At 49.6% G+C, this 25,568-nt stretch overlaps 1 protein-coding gene across 3 annotated transcripts in view; it reads right to left on the bottom strand.

Annotated features, from left to right (window-relative positions):
• XDH (xanthine dehydrogenase) overlaps positions 1-25,080 on the bottom strand; it is a 61,027-nt gene extending 35,947 nt beyond the window's left edge. Inside the window, exons 1-13 of one of the 3 annotated variants that reach the window (XM_060026874.1) lie at positions 24,943-25,080; positions 19,867-19,924; positions 16,891-16,987; positions 15,473-15,581; positions 12,138-12,264; positions 11,123-11,184; positions 7,807-7,875; positions 7,403-7,489; positions 6,229-6,370; positions 3,844-3,936; positions 3,108-3,259; positions 1,764-1,857; positions 36-145 (exon numbers count right to left, since the gene is read on the bottom strand). In XM_060026874.1, coding sequence (XP_059882857.1) covers positions 36-145; positions 1,764-1,857; positions 3,108-3,259; positions 3,844-3,936; positions 6,229-6,370; positions 7,403-7,489; positions 7,807-7,875; positions 11,123-11,184; positions 12,138-12,264; positions 15,473-15,581; positions 16,891-16,987; positions 19,867-19,924; positions 24,943-24,990 — 1,248 coding nt within the window. In that variant the 5' untranslated portion in view covers positions 24,991-25,080. Of the gene's footprint in view, positions 1-35; positions 146-1,763; positions 1,858-3,107; positions 3,260-3,843; positions 3,937-6,228; positions 6,371-7,402; positions 7,493-7,806; positions 7,876-11,122; positions 11,185-12,137; positions 12,265-15,472; positions 15,582-16,830; positions 16,988-19,866; positions 19,925-24,942 lie in introns of those variants that run through there. The other 2 variants (XM_060026873.1, XM_060026876.1) reach the window with 2 other exon arrangements.
• Positions 25,081-25,568: the final 488 nt, after the last annotated feature.

Below are 25,568 nucleotides of genomic sequence, written 5' to 3'. Positions count from 1 at the left end.
AGGGGTGATTCAGGATGTTTCTGACAGCATCTCACCTCCCTGCTGTAGGGGATCTCAATGGAGAGCAGTATCTCCTCTGGACCTAGCAGGGTCTTTCTGTAGCCAGGGAAGAAGGTGTGATCCATCCGAACCGTTCTTCTGGTGCCTGTACAGAGGCAAGACAGAGAGGGACCAATGTGAGGAAAGCATAAGACAGACCACCAGTGGAATTCTCCATCCTGGTCTCTGATGCCCACAGTCAGAGGCAGTGGCTGGCACAACGGGGGCCAAGGTGCTCCATTTGAAATCCTTAAGCACTGGTGTGCTGGTGACTGTTCAACAATCAGTTCTTTGAGAAAAAACCCTGATTCAAAGCATTTGCTAGTTTATGTGGTATAGATACTCCTACCACGGCCAATGTAAAGCTAAAAGAGCAACATCGCTCAGTGTGATGTTGGAAGGAGGGTAGCAAAGAGCTGACACAGCAGACCTGCCCTCCCCTGAAAGTCCTGCTTACAAGGTTGGCCACTAGCTATCCTCTGGGACTTTGGATTTCAGGAGAGTTCCCACCATTCCCTGATAAGAACGGCTCACTGGGCCTGAAATGTTTGTACACATCATATGGTTTATGCTGAACACCTGACTTTCCTCCCGGGAGTCTGGACTTCTGGTACGTGCCAGGCAGAGTTCCATGACCAGCCCCCAGTAAAAGCCCGGGGTGCTGAGTCTCTAACGAGTGTCCCTGGTAGACTACCCTTCACATGTGTTGTCACAGCTCAACTTACTACTGGGGAGATTGAGCATGTCCTGTGTGACTCCCCTGCGAGGAGGCCCTGGAAGCTTGTGCCTGGTTTCCTCTGCCCCATGCATCTTTTCCCTTTGCTGATTTTGCTTTCTATCCTCCTGCTGTAATAAGTCTTAGCCATGAGTAAGACTCTACGCTGAGTCCTGTGAGGCTTCCCTGACCTCCCAAGAGTCATCAAACCCAGAGGTGGTCTTGGGGACCCTCCAACGAGGAAAGACGGACAGGAATACACCCTTATGCAGCATTTCCCTCTACAAATATAATAAATGGAAATAACCTCAAGGGCATAGACAACTGTAAAATGAAATAAAATAATTGGGAAATGCTGAATGTTGAGTACTTATTACCTTTGTTTTGTTTTTTTACATCATTATTGGAGTATAACTGCTTGACAATGGCGTGTTAGTTTCTGCTTTATAACAAAGTGAATCATCTATACATATACATATATCCCCATATCTCCTCCCTCTTGCATCTCCCTCCCACCCTCCCTATCCCACCCCTCTAGGTGGTCACAAAGCACCGAGCTGATCTCCCTGTGCTATGTGGCTGCTTCCCACTAGCTACCTATTTTACATTTGGTAGTGTATATAAGTCCATTACCTTTGTTTTTAAATATACTTTATTTCATTGTAAGGTTATATAGTTTAAGTTTTAATAGCTGCCATGTTTAACAAACGTTCAGGTTCTCTGAAAACCCAGCAATCAGCTGTGGTGAGCAGTGTACTCTGGCCCCAGCACACACCACTAAGTAAGGCATCTGGCTGACAGGTCCTGTTGTGAATTCTTAATAAAGTGATGGTCCAGCTCTCCTGGTCCCCAACCTGGGTACATCTCCCTTTGCAGCTGCCAGAGATCCAAACTTTAGGACAGCTGCATCATTGAACTTTGGGCTCTGCTTCTCCAGAAAGTGACCTACCTTGTGAGACTCCACCCCATCCCCAGCCCTCTTTCCTGACCACTGTATGAGGCAGCTCACCTCTGGACACGATGGTCAGCTTGGTCCCACTGGCCATGAACACAGGGTTGAGGTCGGAGATGGGGCTGGCTGTGATGATGTTCCCTCCAATGCACTAGGACAAGCAGAGAGCGCGTGTGAGAGAGCCCACCCCAGGAAAGCCCTGCTCACACAGCCGGCTCCCGAACACACAGAAAGTGGGGGACACCTGCTGAAGGGAGAGCCCTGAGGTTCTCCACCCCTGTGGAGACACAGGATCAGCACAGTAAGAACTTGGGCATTCGGGCAACATGCAAGAGATTCCAGTGCCTGGGGTTGGCTCTCAGCTCTGAAATTTACCTGTTGGTAAACCGGGATCAGCCCCTTTAAATTGTTTGTTTGATCGATTTCACCCAAACTCTTTCTGAAAGGGTTGATGTGGTTTATCACAGAGGCCATAGCGATTTAGTAAAAGAGAAATAAAAGGTAAAGATCAAGGAAAATGAGCAGGAAGCCTTAAGGATGAACAGTGTGTTCTAACTGAGCTTCCTTGGCAAAGAATGTAAGGAGAATCAGACACAAGGTTCCTATTATTAGAAACGAGGAAGAGAACCAGTTGTTCCAGGGGAAAAAAAAAATCCTTCCCAGAAGTAGATTGCATCTGAGCTTGGGAACTCAGCAGAGTTTTCTGGGTTTATGTCTCCTTATCTGTAATCAAAGGAGACAGGTGCCTGGCGTAGGGTGATGAGAATGGGAGTAGGTTGTTTTGCTTTGTTTTTTGTTCTAATTTAAAACAACAACAGCAGTGGAATGGGAGGGCCAGCTTTTCTCCCAACTCCATCAACAACTGTGAGACTGAAATGGCGCCAGGTGTGAGAACGCCGTCTGCAAACCCAGAATCTGGGGGCTAGTCTGAAGACTTATTACAAACAGTCAAGAGGTGGGCCTCTCCCTCCTCTCAGGGGGTCTACCTCTGGTTCTCTCCCCAGCTCTGATAGGCAGTCCCCCTTCCTATTTCGGCTTCTCCCTAACTTATCTCTCATTCACCTGCTGGCAGCCTTGGCCAAGTCCAGGAAGAGGGGGGCAGGTGGCTCCAACCTCAGGGGTAAAGACTGAGTCACAGCGTGGGTGCTTCCAAGGGTGGCCCGCAGGCCACCTTCATCAGAAACACCTGTGGGGCTTGTTAAAACCTGACCCGTGGGCTCCACTCCAGACCTGCCGTCAGACGCTCTGAGGGTGGGGCCAGGAATCTGCATTTTCAACAAACACCCCAGGCAATTCTAAGCACTTAAGTTTGACACCCATTGGGTCTGCAGCAGAGTCCAGACTAGCGCCCCTCGCCTTGCGATGAAAACGTGCATCCTGGGCCCCTAAATAGGGACTCACCGCCACAGACTTGACCTGCTTCCCGGCAAACCAGCGCAGCTGCTGCAGGACGCCTCTGAACACCTCTGTTTTCTGGGTGGGAAGCTTAGCAACTGCATCGAGCAGGGTCTTTTCCACAGAGTTCAGGGGGCAAGCGGCTCCGAAGGAGATACCTGGGAACACACGCTCGGAATGACAGCGATCCCCGTCACAGCTCGGAAAGCACTTCCGTACACAGCAGCCCCACTAAGGCTAAACCAGGATGCACATCCTTACATGGATGAGGAAATTAAGGCCCAGAGAGGTCAAGTGACCTACCCAATGCCACACAGCTAATAAAAGAGCCAGGACTCAACCCCAGGCCTGCTGACCCTACAACCAGAGTGCTCGTTTCTCTAAACCAGTGGTTCTCAACTCAATAAAATCAGATCTCTGAGGGTGAAGTCTTGGCATTTTTTTTAAAAAGCACCCCAAAACTCCCCCCACCTACCCCCTATTTCCATGAGCGATTCTAACATGCAGCCAGGATAGAGAATAACTACGGAGAATCCCAAGCCCCTTGCCCGCTGGCCCCTACCATGGATGCCCCGAGGAGGAGGGCACTGAGGGTGCCCGCCTTCCCCATGCAGGGCGGCTCCCAAAAATGCAGGCGGCAGCGGGAGCCAAAGAGGAGTCTTTCCTGGCACTCGCCATCCCCCCGCATGACCCACCTCCAGCGTCCCAGCCCCTCTGTGGGCTCAGGCAAACTTCCCCTTACCCTCCAGTCCATGCTCCACTGAATTCAGCTCAGGGATCCAGGTTGGGCAGATGATCACAGGAAACAGCTGATTCTTAAACTTCATCTCAATGCCTGGAGAGAAACAAGAAGCCTCAAGTTATAGGTCTGTTGTTTACCACCAGGGCATTTTCCCCCACCACCGCACACAGGACGGAGGACATATTCACGATCGTAACATGCTCCGTGGGTGACTTGGGGGTGATTAGGGGTGCAGTGGACAAGATGTGAGAGTAAGTGCAGTTTCCGCACAATCAGCCTGAAAGCTATGTCTTTCCCTCTCAAAAAAACCCATCGGAATTCAAATAAGATGAACTCGAATTCGTGTGTGTGGTGTGTGCGTGTGCGTGTGCGCATAAGTGCGTGCGTGTTTAATCACAATACTAGAAAAAGGGCATGAAAATAAGTCAGGAACGCTTGTAAGCACTTTACATATTTTAACTCAATCCTCACAATAACACTATGAAATACTGTGACTTTCTCTATTTATAGATGAAGAAACTGAGGCACAGGGAGGTTAAGTTTCTTGCCCAAATTACACAGCTAAGAATGGCCATATTTCAGTACCGGAGCAATTATTAGAATTGGGATGTAATAGTAATATGATATGAAAGTCTAACATTCAGACAAAACAGGAAAATTGACTGAGGGAGAAAACTTCAAATTGGCCTCCCGGTCCCCAATATCTGTCTGAGTTCTTAAGGTGCATGGCTTGGTGGGACTGAATGTCTGTGTCTGGTTTCTGTCCTTCCGGTGAATCAAGTAAGAAACCTCTGCGAACAGACCTGCTTCTGTTCCTCAGACCCAGTTAGCACAGCACCTCTCCCAGCCCCGCCCACAGGGCTGTAGATGGAAAAGGGTAAGAAGGAAATGTCTGTGCATCACCCCCCGCCGCCGCCCCTTTCCGGTGCTGTTGAGGGTCTCTGAAGGGAGGCGCAGGCTTTGAGGAGTCTGGCCTGTTTGAACATCAGCTCGTAGGTCAAAGAATGCAGATGGAGGCACTAAGTGGCTCATTTTGATAAGGGGTTCTCTATGACCCACTTCCCCCGACATCATGGCAGTAGGTGGTTACACTGTGCGGAGTGTGTGTGAGGGAGGGAGGTAGAGCTGTGGTTCTCCATGACCCACCTCCCCCGACGTCATGGCGGTAGGTGGTTACACTGTGTGGAGTGCGTGTGAGGGAGGAGGTAGAGCTATGGCATGGTCTTAAGCAATTATTTCTAACTTGGAGCTTATAATATCTTTGTGAATGCCTTTCTCTTAGAATCTAACTGAGCCCAGGACATTGTGTGACTCGTGGCGAGGAACATGTCATATACCCAAGGACCCCAAATATTCTTCCAGCCTGTCATTCTCCACCTTAATTCATGGGACCCTGGGCCCTTGGGTCATGGCTACACAGGCGAGCCATTGTGGTCATATCACCTGAGGCACGTCTCACAGGCCACCCTGCCATCCTGATGTGTCACATTACTGCAGCAGGGGACTCTGCACAGCACCTGTGCTCACAAGGGTGGCCCAGCTCAGCACTTCACCAGCACAGACCTGAGCCAGGCCCTCCTCTCTGTGGCTGAAGAACCAACCAGAACCCAGGGCTCGGGGGGTCCCTCCAGAGCCAGAGCCAGGAGTCCCCCACAAGCTGGACTTGGCTGCTTAAAAGCATGTCAAGTTCCCCCAAACCAGGGTTCCTCTGAGGCAGACCTCGGCTGTGCTACCATCCTCCCCTTGGATCCCCACTGGGCTTGGGTCCAGCCAAGTGGAAACGGGCCAGGCCAGGTTTATAAATGGATGGAGACGAGCACGGACCTGGGCACCTCTGCTCCTGTGTCTTCAAGGACCAAGCCCGAGAGCTGCACATCTGGTGTCTCCTTGACCTGTTCACGTGCTGCGGGCCTCAGGTCCCAGGTGGTGGTACCACACGGCAGGTGGCCACACTCATGGGCAACACAGCACAGTCACACTTGGACATCTCCTCTCCCTAGCCTTACCACATCACCCCCAGAAAAGGGAGGGCAAGAGAGTGACCTTTATGGAACCCCTAGTGTCAGTCAGGCACCGGCCCAGACACGTAAGCTACGTTGCTCCCTCCGCCTTTAGACTGGGAGACACTGAAGGGAAGGGGTCTGGTCCAGGTGATCTGGGTACCCCTGGCTCTCCCAGAGTACCCAGCGCAGAGCAGGCTCCCTGTCAGTGCTTACGGAGAACAGTCAGCAAGGAGTTCAGTTAGTACTCAGGACAACCCTTAGAGGAGGTGTTACTACTCCACATATGAAATGGGGAAGTGAGGGCAAAAGAGGACACACAGAGGACACACAGCCACAGGGGCTGAACTGGGCAGACTGGCCCAGGGCCACCCCACGCCCTTACCAATCTCCGTGTTCCCCACCACCAGCTTGGCCTCAGGGTACTGCGCTTTGAGGTCCAGCAGCTCGTTCAGGGCCGAGGCCTGGATCCAGGTCACACGCTCCCCTTCAAAACGCAGCTGCTTCAGCGGAATGTCTTTCAGCCTCTGGAAAATGAAGTTTTCTTACTGTGCTGCCTCTTCCTCCCCACTGCCATTCCCAGGGCCATTGCTTTAAGTTTGCAAGGGGATCAACTCTACTATGGATTTGTTTAATACTGAATTCAGATGGAAAATGCATGTCAGGGGAGAAGGGAGGGAGGACACCAAGTATCGAGGCAGGAATTACGTTGCAGCTCTTTTATAGACATTATGTCACTTAGTCTTCAGAAGATCTCAGTGAAGGAGGCACTGTTAGTCTCATCTTTTACAGGTGAAGGAGGAAGCTGAGGATCAAGGTTATGGGACCTACTGAAGGTCACTGTCTCCAGGAGGTACGGGAGGCGGATCAGAAGGGAATGCAATGGAAGGTTGGCTCTAGAGCATGAGGGGTGATGCGGGGCTGAGAGGGAAAACCCCCAAATCAAACTGATGGTTTTTCAAGGTTTCACAGAGAAAGATATGCTGGCGGTCTGCTGCAAAGCCGTTCCTTCTGGCCTGCTGAATTCCTAAAGCAGCCTTCGTGAGCTCGCCACCCCCTGAGAAATCTGCACTTGAGAGTGGCTTGATTATTATTATTATTTTGGTCATGATGTTGGAGTGAAGGAGCAGAATCATCGAGGTGAGAAAGTAGGCGTGAGAGGTGTCCTTAAGACATGGCTGCAGGCCATGGACTGTGTCCTTTGAACACAGCTCTCTTTGTTTGTTTGTTTCGTACATGAATGGACTGCTAACAGATAGAAGAATGGATTGCTTGAGGGCTTATACATGAGATTTAGCCAGGAGGTCACCAAATACTTCTGGAGCTCCTGTTACTGTACACAGTGTGCCAAAGGGATCCACTCCCTCAGAGTGACACGTGTGAGAAGGAGAGAAGTGTGGGTCCCTGTGGGAGTATGTGGCACAGGGACTTGACGTTTGGGTGTCAGAGAAAGGAAGGGAAATTCAGGCTGAAACCTACAGGACAAGGAGGACACAAAGGCCCCAGTGGGTACGAGTGGGACCCAACAGGTCTCCAGGGGCTCATGGGGCATCACCTACCAGCAACTCTGGGGGGAAGATGGGTTCCTGGGTGGGATCCAGGGGCATGAATTCCTCTGGGTTGAATAAAGATGGCGAGAGAGTGACCTGCTGGAAAAGGGGACAGATGAGTGATACACTGTCCCCTCCTTTAAAATGCCCCATAGGGCTGGCCTAGCCCTCTGTCCAAGCGAGCTCATCCACAGACCCCAGCAGGCTGGTGGAGGAGCTGGTATCTCCTGGGAAGAAGGGACAAGGGGTCTTGACAGAGGATCCAGGGCTAATGTACACATTCACCACTCTCGTGGCTGGGGCGTAACCGTTTCCTCTTCCAGCCACCACTGCCCAGAGTGTGGAGAGAGCCCACTGGCTCCTCTGATCTGAGGTTGGCCCTCAGGCTTCCAGGCTGAAAAGGATCCACTTACCTCGTGGTCTTTCTTCTGGTTCATGCAGCAGTTTGGGTTGTTCCCATTTCCTCCACAGCATCCACCATCCTAGAGAGATGACCAACATTCACACAAAGATATTTGCAAAGAGTTTTCACAGAAGCTAAAGAACCTAGATGATTACTATCAAATGAAATCTGGGTATGATGCCTATTCCAGCATCAAAAGGAACAGCAGATGCCCCACCCCGTCCCACTTGCCTCTGCAGAGGAAAGGCCTCTGGTTTAACTGCTTTCACTCCATTAACGTAGATTAAATAACTTGAGAATAAACAAACAGGACCTCTCCTGGAAGCAGCAGGGACATTTAATTATGAGAAAATTTCTCCATAAAAGCTAGTCCTATTTTATCAAATCATCTCTTTGTGCCCACATTCCTCTTCAGTACTGCTTCCTGAGGAGGCCTTCGTTCCCCGACCAGGGATCGAACCTGTGTCCCCTGCAGGGGAAGCACAGAGTCTTAACCACTGGACCACTAGGGAAGCCCCTCATGCCTCTACTTCTAAACCATCAAGTTCTATGGGAATGGGCTGGGCGCCTCCCAGGCTGGAGTCTTTGGGGGGCTGCTGCCAAAGACGTTCAGGACCAGCGGTGTGCCCGGCCAGTGTGCCTGATGGCCTTCCCATGCCTTCTCAGGCACTTCTCGCCAGAAAGCTCACTCTTTATTCCTCACTGCAGGCCTGTTCTGGAGGATATGTACAGGTCTGATGACTCATCACCTATGGGGAAAGGACTTGCTCTTGGGGTGCCAATGGCAGAGCACAGAATAGAGCCCAGATTGCTACCTCCCAAAACCAATGCACTGAAGGTGGGGAAGGGTGTGTTCACCTGACTGATCTAGCCCAAGGAGGCAGGAGTCTCAGCTCAGAGCCCCAGAAGACACTACAGAATCGTGGAGTTGTGCTAAGAGGCAGAAGTGGGGGAACTCCCAGGCATAGACCTAGACACATTTCCAGGGCAGCCATTCCTGGGGGAGCAGGCTGGGAGTAGCCCTTCCTTACGTGAATCATGGAAGACATCATTCATGCCGACATTTCCCAAAGGGTGAGTCACCACCCACCAGTGTCCCCGAGGAAGTTCTCAGAGGGCCAAGGAGGCCGAAGGTGTAGCCTCTGAGAACGTGCGAGCACTGTCAGACTTGCCTCCACCCCCCTGCACGTGCTGCCCTGCGTGCAGACCCCTCTTGCATTCACTGCTTTGCCACTGGATCTCAGAGCGGCTCGGTCTATCTTACACCGCCACACCACCACCTTGCCCTTCCCCTCTGAATCTGGACAGAACGGAGAGGGCCTCTTCGCATCTCTCTTTTTGGAGGAGTGATGTGGAAAATTACCAGGCCCTGCGTACAGTGAGACAACAGCCTCCCTCACCTGGTCCTTGCGGGGAAGGATATATTTCACAAAAGTGGATTATTCAGATAATGAAAGTGTCAGCGCTTTCTTACTTAGATCTTTTTCCTTGATAATTCATTGATGTGTTTATGACATAAATTACTGTAACGTACAATCATGTGTCACTGCCCTCGAGGCCTACTGCGGCTAGATAAGGCCAGGGTTTTTCCCCAGAGAGATTTCCACTTTTCTCAGTAGGCTAAAACTGCTGGGCTTATTTTTACGGTGCCCCCATTTCCTTCCTTGCTGCTAGGTGAATGCTGTCATTTCCTGCTGTCAGCAGGCTGCCTCGCTATAGCATGCTCTTCTCACCCTCTTCCGGTGTGTGCTATGGCCATGAAAACTAGAGAGATGAGCTTTTTAGAACTGTGTGTAAGGTAACAATTAAAAGGCTCTGAATGAAGGCCTTGGGGGCCTCCAAGGAGTAACATGCATGAGCTTCTGAGCACCTTCTGCGAGCCAGTCGTTTTGCCTGCTTGGAGGACCCAGCTCTACTCTGCCAGGCAGCTGGAGTGAAGGGGGCGCAGCTCACCTCCTCCCATGGTGTCACAACAGACTCAGGAACTGTGTAAATGATGATAAAACTCTGACCCACAGAAGGAGTATAATTGTCAGCTACACTCAAAAGCCCTTCTCTCTGGAGAAACTAGGAGAGCTGGTCAGATGGTATTTCTTTGAGAAGCCTCCTATGAAATAAGTACAGGCACAAGATGAACAATCCCTGGTTCTCAGGGAAGCCTAAGCAATACATGAAGATCAAATATGGGTAATGGAAAAAATGTACCAGCATCATAATTTATGTTGCCATTTACTGAAAATGTCAGGTGTGCCAGGCATTGTCCTAAGGGCTTTACAAGAAGTCCTTTCCACAAGCACTGTAAGGTAGGTATTATTACAATCCCCATTTTAGAAACAAGGAAATTTGCCCAATATCATGCATCAGTTAAGTGATGGAATGGGATTTGAACCCAGGTCTGCAGATTCTGAATCTAAGCTTTCAATCATTTTCATTTAAATCCGTACCTCCTGGTTCCTCATCATCAACAGCATTCACCAGGATGTGGCATTTTCCATCCTTAGAGGCTCCACCTCCATCTCCACCCTTTTGGACTATTTGGACACAATACTCCTTTGTGTACTGTACCAACTCTAACAGTCAGTGAAAGGCACGGGAGTCTGTGACTCTCCCCTTAAGCCAGAATCAAATTGAGACGAGACAGTTTGATTGGAGTCAGGATCAACTTGACCCAGCTGGGAAATCAGGTAAAATCTGGGGAGATTAAGCCAAGAAAGGAGAAGCCAGCCCCCCGTCCTCCTCGCCAGATGACAGGCGTGTGTCTGCATTTATGTAACCAATGCCCATGCGCCCCAGCTGTGGTTTCTCACGCAGAGGAATATGAACGCTGCAGGGGTTCACACACTGTCTGAAGCTCTAATTCGCAGTTTCATAAGCCCAGCAGAGTGCCAGCTGCAGAAAGCAGCGGGGACAGGAAAGGAGGAGGGACTCGAGTGCTAAGTCAGGCTGGGTTGTTATTAAATGCCACGTTCAGCACCTGTGCCAGGGGTTGAGCATGCCGGTCACCAAGGAAGGATGCCAAGCCCGAATGCCCTGGAGGAAATTAGCTCTTAGGCAGCATGTCCCTTCCAGTAACCAGTTCTCCAGGCCTTCCCTGGAAGAAAAGTCTCCGTGCTATTGATGAGAACCACCACCTCCCTCCAACCCCCAGAATAAGAACGGCACAGCCCAACGCCCTTGCCAGGTACCTGCGGCAGAAGGACCCGCCAGCTGGCCACATGATCATTTTTCTCTGTAACCCAGAGGCCCATGGCATCCCTCCCAGCTGTGATGCCTGAGTATTGCTGCTTCAGGAGCAGGGCCACTGCTGTCCCAGGGCCCCAACTTACCTTGGCGAAAGTCCGGAAGCCCTGGAGGATGGGTCTGTAGCCTGTACAACGGCACAGGTTTCCTGTGGGCCAAGGAAAAAGCTGCAGTGTCAGCGCAGGCCCCGGAGCAGCTAAGGGGTTTGTGGCTTTGCTCCCAGCTCAGTTAAATGCTCTCTTTACATATTCTATTTTCTTTGCTTGGAATGACCCTCCTCCTGCTTGTACCCCTGACTTCAAAACATCTACCACTTCTTCCAGGAAGCCTTGCTAGAATGCCTAGACTGAATCAGGTGCTCCTCCTAAGTCCTCCCATGGTGCCTAGTCATAGCTTTATCAGTGAGCTTATCAAACTACATTATAAGCTCTCTTCCCCTTCAGAGTACAACCTCCTTGAGAGGAGGGACTGTGTCTTTCATCCCTGTGTCCCCTGTACCCTGTATTGTGCCTGACATATGATAGGACTTCACATAACTGACTGAATAAATGATGCATTAAAATGGATTGAATGAGTGGGGAGCGTTCTCTACTCAATTCAGAGGAACAGATACAAGGCCCAACCATCTGGGCCCATTCACAGAAGGCAAAGTGGGAAGCCAGTCCCTGCTCAAGGCTCAGAGTCATGGCCTCCTTCCTCATAGGTGGCCCTTGCCCTGCAGAACCCTGCTCTGAGGAAGCAGCAAGGGAAGACGCCATGTCATTAGCTTCTGTGCGGTTTCCCAGACGATCTCCTCCTACTCCGGCCACTCATGGCTACCCCATCCTAGCACGGGGTGAGAGCAGAAGACACCTCAGGAAGATGAACACTAAGGCAGGAGACCCCAGAAGGTCTCCAAACCACCCAAGTGTTCTTCCAATTAAGAAAGCACCACCCTTCCAGTCAATCGTAACCAACATGGTGGGATGGCCTGAGCCTTTCCCTCAAAAGGCGGTGCCTGGAACTCCTACTCCACGCCTGGCATCCACTCTGGCCCTGCCCTGCCCTCCTCAGAGCCCCGCTTGCCACGCCACCTCCCAGGCCCTGCCTCAAGGCCCATACCCTGGAAGGCATCCTCGATCTCCTCAACAGTGGGCTCGGGCTGGTTCCGAAGCAGCGTGTACATGCTCATGACGATGCCGGGGGTGCAGAACCCACACTGGGAGCCGTGGCTTTTGGCGATTCTCTCCTAAAAGGGGCAGATGACGTAGACACCTGTGTTGCAGAACCCCTCCCAGGCTCCCTCGCGACTCAGCTGGAGCCAGCCCATGTCGACAGGCAGCGTAGGGTAGCAGGCCGCGTGAAGTCAAATCGTAGTGCTGCCACTTCCCAGCTGTGACCTTGGCCAGTTACCAAGCCTCACTAAGCCTTGTCTATATGTTTAGGACCATCCTAGCACTTAGAGGATTCAGTGAGATCATTCACGTAAAACTCTTAACATCATCCCTGGCATAGAGGAAGGAGTCAACCCGTGGGACTTATTAATAGGACAGCCCCCTCAAAGAACAACGACTGTTAAAGCCAGAGGGGCTTCTCACCCTTCATTCCCTTCAATAGAGAGAGGAGGAAGCCGGCTCAGAGATTTAAGACATGTATGCAAGATCACACATGGTGAATGCTAGAGCTGTGTCAGGTTCTTCTAACTATATGACCCCACAATCCAAAATCAACCAAATGAATGCATTTTATTCCAAATTAGAATGCTGCTGTATTCTTACGTGAAGGCAATCCTTGAAGTCCAACGGGTGGGGACTTAAGAATTGGGAAATGTGTGATATAGAATTCACTAAAAGCATTGAATGTCACAGAATTTTCATTCAAACCTGCAAGATTTTTATTACAAGGAGATTCTCCTCATCTACACTAGTTTTTAATCTCTGGGAATCTCTCTTGGAACTTACATTAAGTAAAATTGCTAGAATGTTGTATCCCCAGTGCCTAGCATGGCTAGTCATTCATTTGACAGATATTTACTGAGAAACTATTATGTGCCAGGAGTGGTAAAGGCACTGGGGACAGAGAGTGAAGAAGAGAGATGAGGTTCCTGGTCTCATGAAGCTCATATCCTAGTAGGGGAAATACTGACAAAAACAAAGAAGAAAATTTGAGGTGGAGGTCAGTGCTCTGTAGAGAATTAGTACAAGAGCACATGACCCAGACTGACTAGTGGCTATTTGGAGTGGTTAGAAAAGCCACTCTGAAAAAGTGACCTTCCAGTTGAACTTAATGACGTAATTTGGAGCAGGGAAGGGTGTATCCCAGGCAGAGGGAACAGCGAGTGCAAAGGCTCTGAGCACAGGCAGTGCGAAAGTCTGATGCGCTAGAGCTGCTGAAAGGCCAGGGTGGATGGAATCCTGGGACAAGGGATGTCAGCTCGGGGAACAGGCAGCAGCCAGTCCATGCAGCTCTTCATAAACCAGGGTTAGGGATCCGGATGGTTATTCTGGGTGTGATGATGAGAGGGCTTTAAGGGGAATTTCAGCAGGGCTTGGTATGATCGAATTCGTGTTTTTAAAGAATCACTCTAGCTGCTGGGCAGGGAATAGCTGTAGGGGCAAGAGAAGAAACAGGGGAACAGGACACTAAAGTGGCCTAGGCAAGAGGGGATAGTGACTTGAACCAAACATTAATGGGGGAAACAGAGGAAAAAAATGAAGATTTCATTGTAAAGTTTGGAGGTAGAGTAGTTACTACTTCTGGATGGATTGGGTGTGGTGTATCAGAGAAAGAATCATAGGTGACTCCTAGATTTTTATCTTGAGCAATTGGGTGGATGCTTTTGCCACTGACTCAGACGGAGGAAGAAAGAAGTTGGGGGGAAAATAGGGTTTTGTTAAGTTTGAGATTAGACATCCATCTAGCGATTGGAAAGGCAGCTGGAAAGAGGAGTCTGGTCTCTGAGGAGAGGTCGAAACTGAAGATACAAAGATGATGCATTCACATGTAGATGGCATTAAACTCACCTCAGGAGAGTGTGAAGGTGGAGAAGAGATGGGGCCCAGGCCAGAGCCCAGGGTGCGGCAGCAATTAGGCACTGAGCCGAGGAAGAGCTGTACATGGTGCAAGCATGGAGGTAGGAGGAAAATGAGGGAAGTGTGGTGTCGTAGAAGCCAAGAGAAAAACATAAATGGACAAGAGGAAGTGGAATCTACAGCTTATCTGGAGCCAGAAGAAGTACATCAGGAATAAGGATCTATTCCATTGGAAAGAGAGGGTTTTCGCCTCATTGTACGGATACGATCCCTGTGTTTAAATGGTTCATTCTTTCTTTCATCTATGTTTCAAAGAAAAGTACAAGCCCTCATTAATCTTCTCACATCCGCTCCAGGTTGGACAAGTTTAGTAATCTGCCCTTTTCCTGCCTAGGAAGCAAAGACATGACAGTGAAGCAATACCACCCCACCGCGCTCTGACCCCACATGACTGGCCCAAGATGCTCCCTCCAGGGAGTATAATTAGTTTGCTAATTATACGTAGTTTGCTAATATGTAATTAGTTTGTATAGCATAATTATAATATATAATAGTATAATTAGTTTGCTAATTATATAACCGGCGATCCTGACTCCAGACTCACATAAGGGGCACAAGGGTGGCAGGATCTGAATGACACGGTCAAGGGAAGATTAAGAAAAGGGCCTGGCTCAGGCACCTTCCATGATGCAATCTCCTAAGGACCTCCTGCCTCAGTTTCCCTAAACGTAAGCACCAGGAACAGTGGCTTTTCCTTCCCACTGTGCTCTGCTCCCACATGGGCTCCATTCCACCTTGTCTACGAGCATCCTTTCTCTCTCCACAAACCCCTCAGACTACTGCCCACTCCTCCCCAAAGTGTTCCCAATTTCGCTTCATCCTCAGGTGCCTGGTACCATCAGGGAGAAAGCACTGGTCAGACACCCATGTGTCTCTGTTCTCTGACTCAGCCCTTGCTAACCTCCCTTTTAATGAGCCCATGTCTATAGGATCCATGGGTGAAAGGTGAGAGGTGCAATGAAATTACCACTGGAGGGAGCAGGGAGTAGGTGGGCTTTTTATCAAGGGGCGCAGAGCATTTGGAATCTTCAGTCTGAGACGGCAAGGGGGCTTCCTAAGCACGCTCGGGCACAAGGTGAGGAAGTCCCCCTGCCCCTCCTCCTCCAGCTCTGACACAGCTGGACTTACAGCCGCCAGATCCAGTTGACCTCTTGGTTCCCATGGGGCATGCAATGTCACCATCCACCCAGACACAGGAGGGAGCTCCAGGCTCGGGTGCCTCCACTTCCTGCCTCACAGCCACCCCCTCACCTCCACGAGGATCTGGGGAGGTGGCTGGGCCAGAATGCCGCCTTTGCCCGGGAAGTGACACTCAGCCCAACGACCCAGAGCAAGTCTGCAGCCTTGGTCAGAGCCTCTGGTTACCTGCACAGGATGCAGCCTCGTCTTGGTACTTCCGATTCCTTCCACAGTTGTCACGGCAACATGGTGCAAGGAGCAAATGGGGGCCAGGCAGGCATTGGCAGAAAAGTGACTGGAACCCAAATTAAGGTCATTCCATCGACCACTCAGGTCATCAGAGCAGACCTGGGTGCAGGGTCTGGGAGATCTGTGATGCCTGTGTCACTTCTCTTCACTCTATAGTATGTTCTTGTCTTTTCTACAGGTGTCCTCACCTCTCTACCCAAGACTCTGCGCCCGAGCCCCTCCAGCGTCCTGTGGAGTCACACATCGGTGCGCCCTAGGCCTCTGAGCTGGAGCATGGGAGCCAGGGTCACTTTCAGCTGCCTCTTAGCCTGACACTGGAGGCTGAGTCAAGAGGAAGCTTCTGGCAGTTTCCAGGCCCAAAGTGTGCTCCTCTCTCTGCAGGGCCCGTCCTTAGCCACTTCAATTTCAGAACCTCCTGTCACTTTTGCTTCTCTGCTTTCACTCACCTCCATTTCTCCCATTCCTCTGTGGGGAGAGGGAGGGGAAACCCCCAGGTGGCATGGGACACCAACCCCTTAGAAATAGCTTCCCCACATCTATCCCTTTATTCATTGCTCATTCACTCATACAGACAACATCAGTTACTGAAGGCCAACCAAGTGCCAGGCACCCTGCCGAGGGCTGAGGAAATAAAGGTGAATAAGATGGAATCTCTGTCCTCTAATAGCTTGCCTTCAACTCAGGAAAACAGAAGCCAGTGTGAAGATGAAATTGAAATATTTTACGGTAAGTGTTTCAGGAGGGCTAGGCACAGGGCACCATGGCACCAGCAGAGACAAGGGGCACCTAACCCAGTCTTGGGAGGTCAAGGAAGGCTTCCTAGAGGAGGTGATATTTTGCCCAGTCCTAAAGTGCTAGTAAGAGATAGCCAGGTAGAGAAGTCCTTGAGAAAAGGACATTCAAGACGGGAAACAGCTTCTGCAAAGACCAAGAAATGAATGGGCATGGAGCATTGGTAGTTCACAATTGTTTCTGCATGAACAGAGTGCTGGACCCGTGAAGAGAAAGAAAACTGGAGAGGAAAGATGGGGAAAATTAAAGGACCTCACATGTTGAACAAAAAGATTGGACTTTAATTTGGGGGCAATGGAGGCCTACTGAAGGATTTCATGGGATGTGATATAAGTCTGAATTTTAAAAAGATGATTTTTTTCAGCAGTTCAGAATCTTGTCCATATATATTTATAAGCCAGGAAGATACTTCCTAAGACATCATTCTATAATGTCCCTCTTCATGACCAAGGTCTACTTAGAAACACAGGGGCTTACGTGTACATGCGCACACGCACACTCACTCAAAAGCTGACCCCTGCATCACGGTCCTCAAAGGCCATCAGCCAGCAGGCAAAGGATACATGATCTTGTCCTGGAGACGATCATACTTGGAAAGCATCACCGTGCAGGCCCCACAGCCGCCTTCTCCGCAGCCCAGCTTTGTCCCTCTCAGGCCCACTGGATGGTCAAGGGTTAAAGAATATGAACTCAGAGAAAAAAAAGTCTTTGTTGGGCTGCTGGGAAATGCCTGGACTGAGCTTCGAGTGAAGAGCCATTCATCCACACGCAGGCTCAGGCCCCTCAACCCGGGAGGCAGCAGACCCACATGGCCTCCCACTCAGACGGGATCAGGGAATGAGGCCAATTCCATTGTACAGAAAAGGAAAGGCACCAGCACCCATGTGTCAACCCCTGGGACTGGAGTTCCACTGCTCTCTAATCCTGGAGATTTTCTTGGGATCAAGGTCTTCTAGGTGTGGTCTTAACAGTCCCCCAACCCTGTGGTCTCACTGGGCAGGTAAATCAGGCACCTCAAAGACTGAGTATGTGGGCCAGCCCTCACATCACCCCAGCTGGTCACGCAAGGAAGCCATTCAAGCCAGCATGGGACTTGCTGAGTTCAGCTTCCCTCATCCGCCCGCCAAACCTTCTGGATTGATGAAGTCCAGGGGCTGGACCAGGGGCTTCTGAATATCCATCCCATAGGATATGTGAATGGAAATTAAAATGAAGATATTTTTGAGGTCAGAAACCAATATTGGAGCCACCTCTTATATATTGGGGGAGACAAAATCTCCGATACTTTGCGCTTGCAAAGTGCCTAACTAATAGGCTATTCTGGAGAACAGCAGTTATGGTGGCCTCTTTCCCGGGGACACAGGCTCCATCGCTGCTTTTCCCTCAGGCCCACAGGCCTCCAGGCCATCTATCTTCCTACTGAAGATGGAAGGACCTGAGGCTATTATCCCTGGTCACTTCCCTAATTTCAAGATAAAATTAATAACTAACAATGATAAAGCATCTTCTACTTGGAAAGCAGCTATACCCATGGACCCGTTTGATCTTCATAATAATGTGGTTAGCAGGTAGGGCAGGAATTGGTGAAAGAAAGAAAGAGAGAAAGAGAGAGAGAGGAGGGAGGGAGGGAGGAAGGAAGACAGAGAGAGAGAAAGAGAGAGAGAGAGAGAGAGGGAAAGAGAGAAAGAAAGAAGGAAAGGAAGGAAGGAATGAAGGAACGAAGGGAGGAAGACTGAGACCCAAGATGTAATGTGCGCCCTGCAAGGTGACAGCCACTTGTGTCACCTTGAGTGTTAGGGAACACGGCCATCTGACTCCTCCCCCACCATGCTGCTGCTTCTTTTAAAGCACAGCTGGGGAGGGATCTCTAGATCTCGAGTTATTCTCTTCACTAGTCTGGACGTATGAGATCAGCAGTTTAGACCACGCTAGGGGCACGTGAGGACGAATGGAAGCAGCCCAAAGTAGTCTAGAGGTCTTCTGCTAGCCTGGGCATCCTTCTGGAAGCCAGGGTAGAAGTCAAGGCTAGTGTCTTCTCTCTTGCCTGGAACTCCCACAGATCAACTCTCAACACAGGCAGCAGGAAGCCACCAGGACTTCATATTTACATGCCAACTTTCAGGTTTGGAGTTCATTTGAGATTTGGCCTTTAAACCAGCCAACTGCTATGATCAGGAATTTCTGAGGCTGTCAGGTCTTCAAAACTGTACTAGAAATCTAAAATTGATGTCAACAATCTCTAAGAGTGAGCCTCTCTTTCCAGACCACCCAGGTAGATGGGCTGGAAATGGAGTCCCACGCAGTCCCCTGATCCCACTGAGTGACTCCAGGTCTACAAAAAACGCCATCAGGTCCATGTGCTGTGAACCTCCAGACCTGCCCCCACCAGGTCAAAAATCCAGGACAAAGTACACTAGAGCCAGCCACTATCTGATAGGAGGTGAAAGAACCAGAGGCAAGGCCATGGATTCCAGGCTGGCTTCTGAGGGTGCTGAAACGATCCTTTGTTGTTCCTAAGTATGTCACTGCAAGGAGCCACCAGACGTCCCTGCCTCTGGGAGCCACAAGGGTTTATAGACAGAGGTCAGGATGAGTATCATTCTACAACAGACCCCTAGAGAGTTTCCAGTGTGGGTGGGAAGTTCAGAGCATGGCTCCCGGCTTCAGTCCAGGTCTGCCAGCATTTGCCCAGAACACACGAGGGGGAGGTGTATCCCTTAACACATCCAGCCTCGCTTCCTCCTCTGTTAAAGGGATCGCTGTGAATCAGTGAGATAGCCTACATAAATCACCTTGAACTCCACCCATAGGTAGTCAGTGCCCATTAATGTTAGCTCCTATTCTAGCTTTACTGCTGGTATTGTTCCAGGGCCTCAGAATACTTTCCTACTAGGGAAGGACAAAAGGGATGGGGGATCTTACAGAAGCACTCCCCACTCTGGGAGCAGAGCAGTACCCCAACCCTGCTCAGGAGTCCCCCACCCCATGCTTCCCAGTGCCTGCCATTCCCACAGTGGATGGTGCCTCTACATGATTCCTACCTCAGGCAGCATTTTCCCCAAAAAATACCCCTTCCCCTGACTTTCTCTCCACCTTCGCAGAGCTAGAAACCCTGCCCGGGAAGCCCATTTACGTATTAACAAAGGTCTGCTGAGGCAGGCTCTGCTCCTCCTGGGGGTGGGGGGAGGGGAATGGCCACGAAGCTTGCCAGAGCTAAGGAGGGTATTTTGGAGCTGCTTGTTTTACAGGCCCAGGGTAGAACCTTAAATGCAGGAGACTTGAAGAACATCAAGAACCATATTCTTACTCGGCAGCTGAGAATTTCAGACCCACCAGCCTCAAATGACTTCCCAAGGTCACACAGCTGGCAAGTGGCAGAGTTGCAACTAAGACACAGGGGTCCAGAGCCCTAACTAACCCAGTGCTCTTTCCTCTGCACTTCACAGTCTCCAGACCAGTCACTAGCAAATGGGGTAAGGCCCAGAGAACGAGTCCCCAAGTGCCCCCTCTCCCTCGCCCCTGCTCCAAAGTCAGGATACATTTTCTTCTCAGGTAGGCCAAAAGGGTTGTTTCTGGATCTGCATTTTTCTCCACCACCTATAAAAGCAAACACCAAAGAAAACTATATCAGAGGTATACTTAGTCATCGTCTCACCCAAGAATTTGTAGAGTTAATGGAGATGTGCTACATATATCATGAAAACGAAGGTGTTTTTCTTAATTCTATAAGATGAGCATATCAGCTGCAAGCCAAATCGTGTACCTCCGGACATGCTGCAATTGTAAAATTCTGCATTAGTGCTCAGCTCTGGACCCACCACAGAGCACTTAGGTACAGCGCCGGCCGTGCTGGGCTGACCAAGGCAAAGTTCCCTTCAAATTGAACAAGTCATTTCATTTCCAGCTGCTGGAGCACATTTGTGAACGCCAGGGACAGCTGGGAGCGGTGGCATGCAGACCTCTGGCTTTGCGTCCTGGAGGGTGGACTCTCAGGCGGTGGACGGCCAGTCTGCTGGCCTGTGCTCATAACAGAGTGTGGTATGCGTTGGGTCATCACAGTCAACAGCACTAACACAGGTTAGAAATGGAGAAGAAATCTCAAACCAAAGGCCCACAAACAGAATGTTCAATAAGGCAGAAAGTTTGTCCATGAGGTGTGGTGCTAGTTTCAGATGCAAATCATCAAAGGAAATCTATGAAAACCTGTTTCACTTCTCCTCATGCATCATCACGCCTAACAGGGTCGGGTGATTGGGATGATCAAGGGGAGAGAATGTGTGATAAGAGTTTCTTTAGAGAGACCTGCACTATGATTCTCACATCTTCCTAAAGTAGGAGGAGGAGGAATCTGCCTCACACCTCCAACCTCATGAGGGGCTTCTACAGCCCTCCATGTAAAGCTCACATGCTGCAGGGCATATGGTGGTCTGGCTTAGCTAAAAGATAGAAAAGGTCTTACCAGACAAGCTGAGGAAGAATTGTAGTGTAAGGACTGATGTGCACTTCCAGAGTTTGGAAGAGCAAAGGATGTGAAGTTGTTGTGCCATGGACCCAGCACAGGCCACATGTGAGAGAGAGAACTCGCTGGGAGGTGTTTAAATCATTCCTGGAAGACTGACTACAGGAGGTGATGGGACCTCCATCAGAGTCTGTGTGGAGTGGACCTCCCGAAACTGGAGGCTGAGGGAGAACAGCCAGACTGAGAAAACAGCCCCCTACCCCATGTCATGAGACTTGCAGTTGAAGGTTCCCAGCAGCGGGAAGTCATCCTACACCAGCACCTAATAAATAAGAACTTTCTCACTACCCTCTCCTTTCTGTCCTGAAATGAAACTGTGTTTGGCAACTTATAATTGCCCATAGGATTTTTTGTTCACTAAGAGTAATCCAGAAGGTCATGAAACTACCAAAATTTACCCTTGAATAAAGTTGAAAGGAAAGTGGGAGATAAAATTAATTTTCTTTTATGATTACACCCCACAGGTACAGCTTGTTCAAATTTTCCTGGTTATAAATTTCACACAAGGAGTTGTTTCTTTTCTCTTGGAAATTAAATCATAAATGCACAAAATAAAAGTCTTTATTACCTTTCTCAAAGATGGCAATAAGGTCCTCTTAGCTTACCAAGAGGCTCCTGCCTCCCCTTCCTCCTACCTTGCTGCTCTCCTTCTATCACATCCCATCAGTTCTCTGCTCAGTGCCTTCAGTGACCTCCCACATATTCAAGGTAGCATCCAAGTTCCTTAGGCTGTCTTTCAAGACCCTTTTCAATGTGTCCCCAGTCTTCATTTTCAGCCTGTTCCCCTCCTGCTTCCCTGCCAAGCTGGTCTTCATACTCCAGTGAAAATACAACTTAAACCTTCTAACTCCTGTGCCTTTGGCCATTCCATTCCTCTTTCACCTGCATCTTGACTTATTAGAAGACCCCAAACACTTCCCTATCACCCCGGCCACAAGTGGTCCAACCTTCCTTGAACTCCTTGTAAATTTAAAATACCTTTAAAGTACAAAGTCTGAAAAATACGTTTCTTTAGTAGAGGGTTTCTCAGGGTTTTAATATTCATCCTTTCATTCTGTCCACATTCATTGGGCACCTACTATGTGCCAACACTATACAAAGTGGTCTAGGGATATCTAAGAAGAGTATCTGGTGGGGATACTTTTCTTTGAAATACATTTTGGAATATGGTACCTTACCTAATCACAGTCCACTTTGCCAACTAGTTCGTAAACTCCTGAATGGTAACTGCCTGGTCTTAGGGATTGTATTCCTCCAGTACCTATGTGTCCCATAGGCTCAGGCCTCAGAGGAGCTTGTAAATGTCGACGACATGGGTAGGTGGGTGGGTGAGTGAGTGACTGTTGCCTCCTCACTGACTGCTGCTTCTCGTGGGGGTCACTCCTGGACACCTTCAACTGCACCCTACACGCCGAATCTTCCCAGACTCCTCTAGGGGCCACCATCTCCACTAACCAGAGAGTGACTGTTCAGAAAAACAAGAATCCTGTCCTTCAAGAGGATGGTCACTACGGTGATACCAAAATCCTGGGCAGCTCTTTCCCTTCGACTCTGACTCTAGATCAGATGTGGAAACCATCGTCACCAAGACCTGTCACCACCACAGAAGGCCCTCGAGGTATTTGATCATTGACATCTTACACCCTCTCCAGGACCACAGTGAGTGAAGACAGAATCCTGGACAGTGGTCTGAAACAGAGAGAGTAGGAAGCTCATATTTAAGAGTGAGTCACTAAGTACCAACAGCTTCTTTGGTAACCTCCTTGCACAATATCTGGTAACAAAAGATCTAGAATATCTTGGGAATAGAATTAGGAAGAAACTTACAGCTGTCTTTATTTGACTGGGAATTCCCTCGCTTGGTCTAGTTTTTATAGCGCTGCTTTCGCCTCATCCCTCCTTGCATTGCCTCACCACCTTTCCAGCAGATTCTCAAAAGTCTGCGTGTTTATAAAATTAAAAGCACTGATATTCATCACAGAAACCTGTAGTAGTAGAAGCTTCAAGAGATAGTAGGATTTGGGCTTCCCTGGTGGCACAGTGGTTGGGAGTCCACCTGCCGATGCATGGGACACGGGTTCGTGCCCCGGTCCAGGAAGATCCCACGTGCCGCGGAGCGGCTGGGCCCGTGAGCCATGGCCACTGAGCCTGCGCGTCCGGAGGCTGTGCTCCGCAACGGGAGAGGCCGCCACAGTGAGAGGCCCGCGTACCGCAAAAAAAAAACAAAAAAGAGATAGTAGGGTTTGATGTAATGATACTATCTACAAATTTTAAATTGCTTTCCTAAGGTGAAAATAAAATACATGGGGAAACAATTTTCACCAAACCAGATTCACCTTGAAATGCTCGCTTCTAGATCCGGTGCATCATAGCAAACCGTCCCCAAAGAAGAACAGAAGCTTGTACCGTCACACGTGAACTGATGGCTTAATAAATAATCAAACCTTAGAGTGAGACTGTGCCTTGGAAGTCACTGAATCCGTTTGCTCACCCAATATAAAAATTGCTTCGAAAAATGCCATGAAGATGCCACTGTGTAAGTAATGGATCGAGAAAGCCAATTCAACGACTGTTTCTTAAATCTCTACAATGCAATTGCTGAATGTGACAAAGTCGTTGGAATTCTTGGCCACAAGTCTAACAGCCACCAACAAGGAAGATTTGTCCTGCCTCTTAGTTTGCTACCAGAGACCAGTCCTGAAAAGAAGTCGGCACAGAGAGACAGCTCTGCACCTGGAAGAGCACAGCTGACCCCAGTTCCCAGGGCCACCCAGTGATACCACTCAAACTGAATCCAACAGTCCTGGGAGCACTGACATTGTGGCGGCTCACGGAATTCCCCTGCTACTCACCCAAATATATCCTGACAATTTAAGCACTAGATGCATTTTAGTTCTTGAAAATTGCCTCCAAAGTCACCCAGTTTCTCAACTCAAAATTGCCAATGCTGCAAAACGAATAAAATTGCTCTGACGATGGGGTATAATCATCACTCATGCTGTGCACACGGCCATTCACAATGCAGCCAATGCTACCCTTTCACTGTCGCTTTCCTTTCCAACAAGGGAGCTGAAGCAGATGCAAGCACCTCAACACCCGCGTAGGGAGAGCAAGTGGACAGTGGAGACAAGGTGATGTACTTGCCCCCTCTTCTCCCTGCACCTGCATTAAGATCCGCAAAGATGCTCACCCTTCCGGTGCTGCAAGGACTGGTACCCTTATCATAACCGCCCTCTGCCCTACCATCCCCACCTTCCCTAGGTCCCTGTGCAGCAATGAAGTTAATCCAAGTGAGCAATTTTTATCAAAGTAAGAGGTTTGCAACATGTATATGTATAACTAAGTGTGTGTGTGTGGGGGGGGGGAAAGCGTGCCCTTTAAGAAATAAAAATTGTGGCTTGCCACAAGATGTCAGTATATGTCCTCACACAACTTAGCTGTTAACATTTACACAGATGAAATATCAGAATCAAAGCTGTGTACATCTGAGGGCTTCCCTGGTGGCGCAGTGGTTGGGAGTCCCCCTGCTGATGCAGGGGACGCGGGTTCGTGCCCCGGTCCAGGAGGATCCCACATGCCGCGGAGGTGAGAGGCCCGCGTACCGCAAAAAAAAAAAAAAAAAAAAAGCTGTGTACATCTTATACCCTGAGATTAGCAAGAAAACACATTCCTGCTCCTTTTCTCAGTAAAGAAAGCAACAAAAGCCTTAGGATACATTTGATTAAACACAGAAATGGAGGTGACCTCCAATCTCACCTAGAACCCTGCCCACCTTTCTCAGCTTCCTGCCAGTGTCTCTATTACCGCGAAGAGGTGGCAAGGAGCATGGGTGAGCTCACAGACGCCTTTCTTCTCGCTTCCCTCCCCATCACTGCTTTACCCTGTGAGTATCTTGACTGTGTTCTAACCCTGAGAAGGTCTTCTTTCCCCAGTGTTACCCCAAATGCAGCGACAGCTTTGAAGGAAGAGAGAAAGAGAGAAGGCGAACAAATAAGGGAGAACACAAAAGAGAGAGAACAAGAACAGGTCTTTTCCGCAGGACACACATCCCTCCCGGGGATCAGGGAAACCAGAGAAAGGGTCAGCTTCTGCTTACCTTTTTGCCATTCACAAAGAAAACCAACTCATCTGCTGTCATTGTCATGGGTTGGGGGTCCCTGAACTCCAGGTACCTTATGCCCAAGAGGCACTGCCAGTTATTACTGCTCTGCAACTTGAAAAATACGCCTCCCAAAAAAATGAAATGAAGTCAGCCGATGGGAGGGACCAAGCTCAGAGCTTCGGGGCATGGCGAGTTCTTGGCAAAAGACACCCGTTTACATAATCAAGGAAAATGCAATCACACACAGCAAATCACACCCCCAACACCTGTGTCGAAGAGCACAGAGGAAGACACAGGCAGATATCAACAAGGAGGATGCTGGTGCCAGACGACTGTGGGTCTTAGGAACCACCCTCACAGAACCTGCTTCATCCTCCCACTTGCTGAAGACGGAGAAGGCGGAAGGGCCACGGTCATAGTGACAGTCACGGCAATAGAGGTGATTCACACCCTCCGCGTCTACACTTGTCATTTTACCATTTAGGTTTACAGCAACCCAGACTCAGCACTTACATGCAGGACTCATTCTCCCAGAGCTTGGAGGGGTCTGGAGTCATAAGAGGCAGAGTCCAGTTATTCAGACGCAAAATCTTGCATTTGACCTCAGCAGGTCTCTTATC

Source organism: Delphinus delphis, chromosome 12 (assembly GCF_949987515.2).
Source record: "Delphinus delphis chromosome 12, mDelDel1.2, whole genome shotgun sequence".
NCBI classification, from domain to species: domain Eukaryota; kingdom Metazoa; phylum Chordata; class Mammalia; order Artiodactyla; family Delphinidae; genus Delphinus; species Delphinus delphis.
The sequence above is the reverse complement of the archived record's forward strand: the minus strand, read 5'-3'. Positions and strand labels throughout refer to the sequence as shown.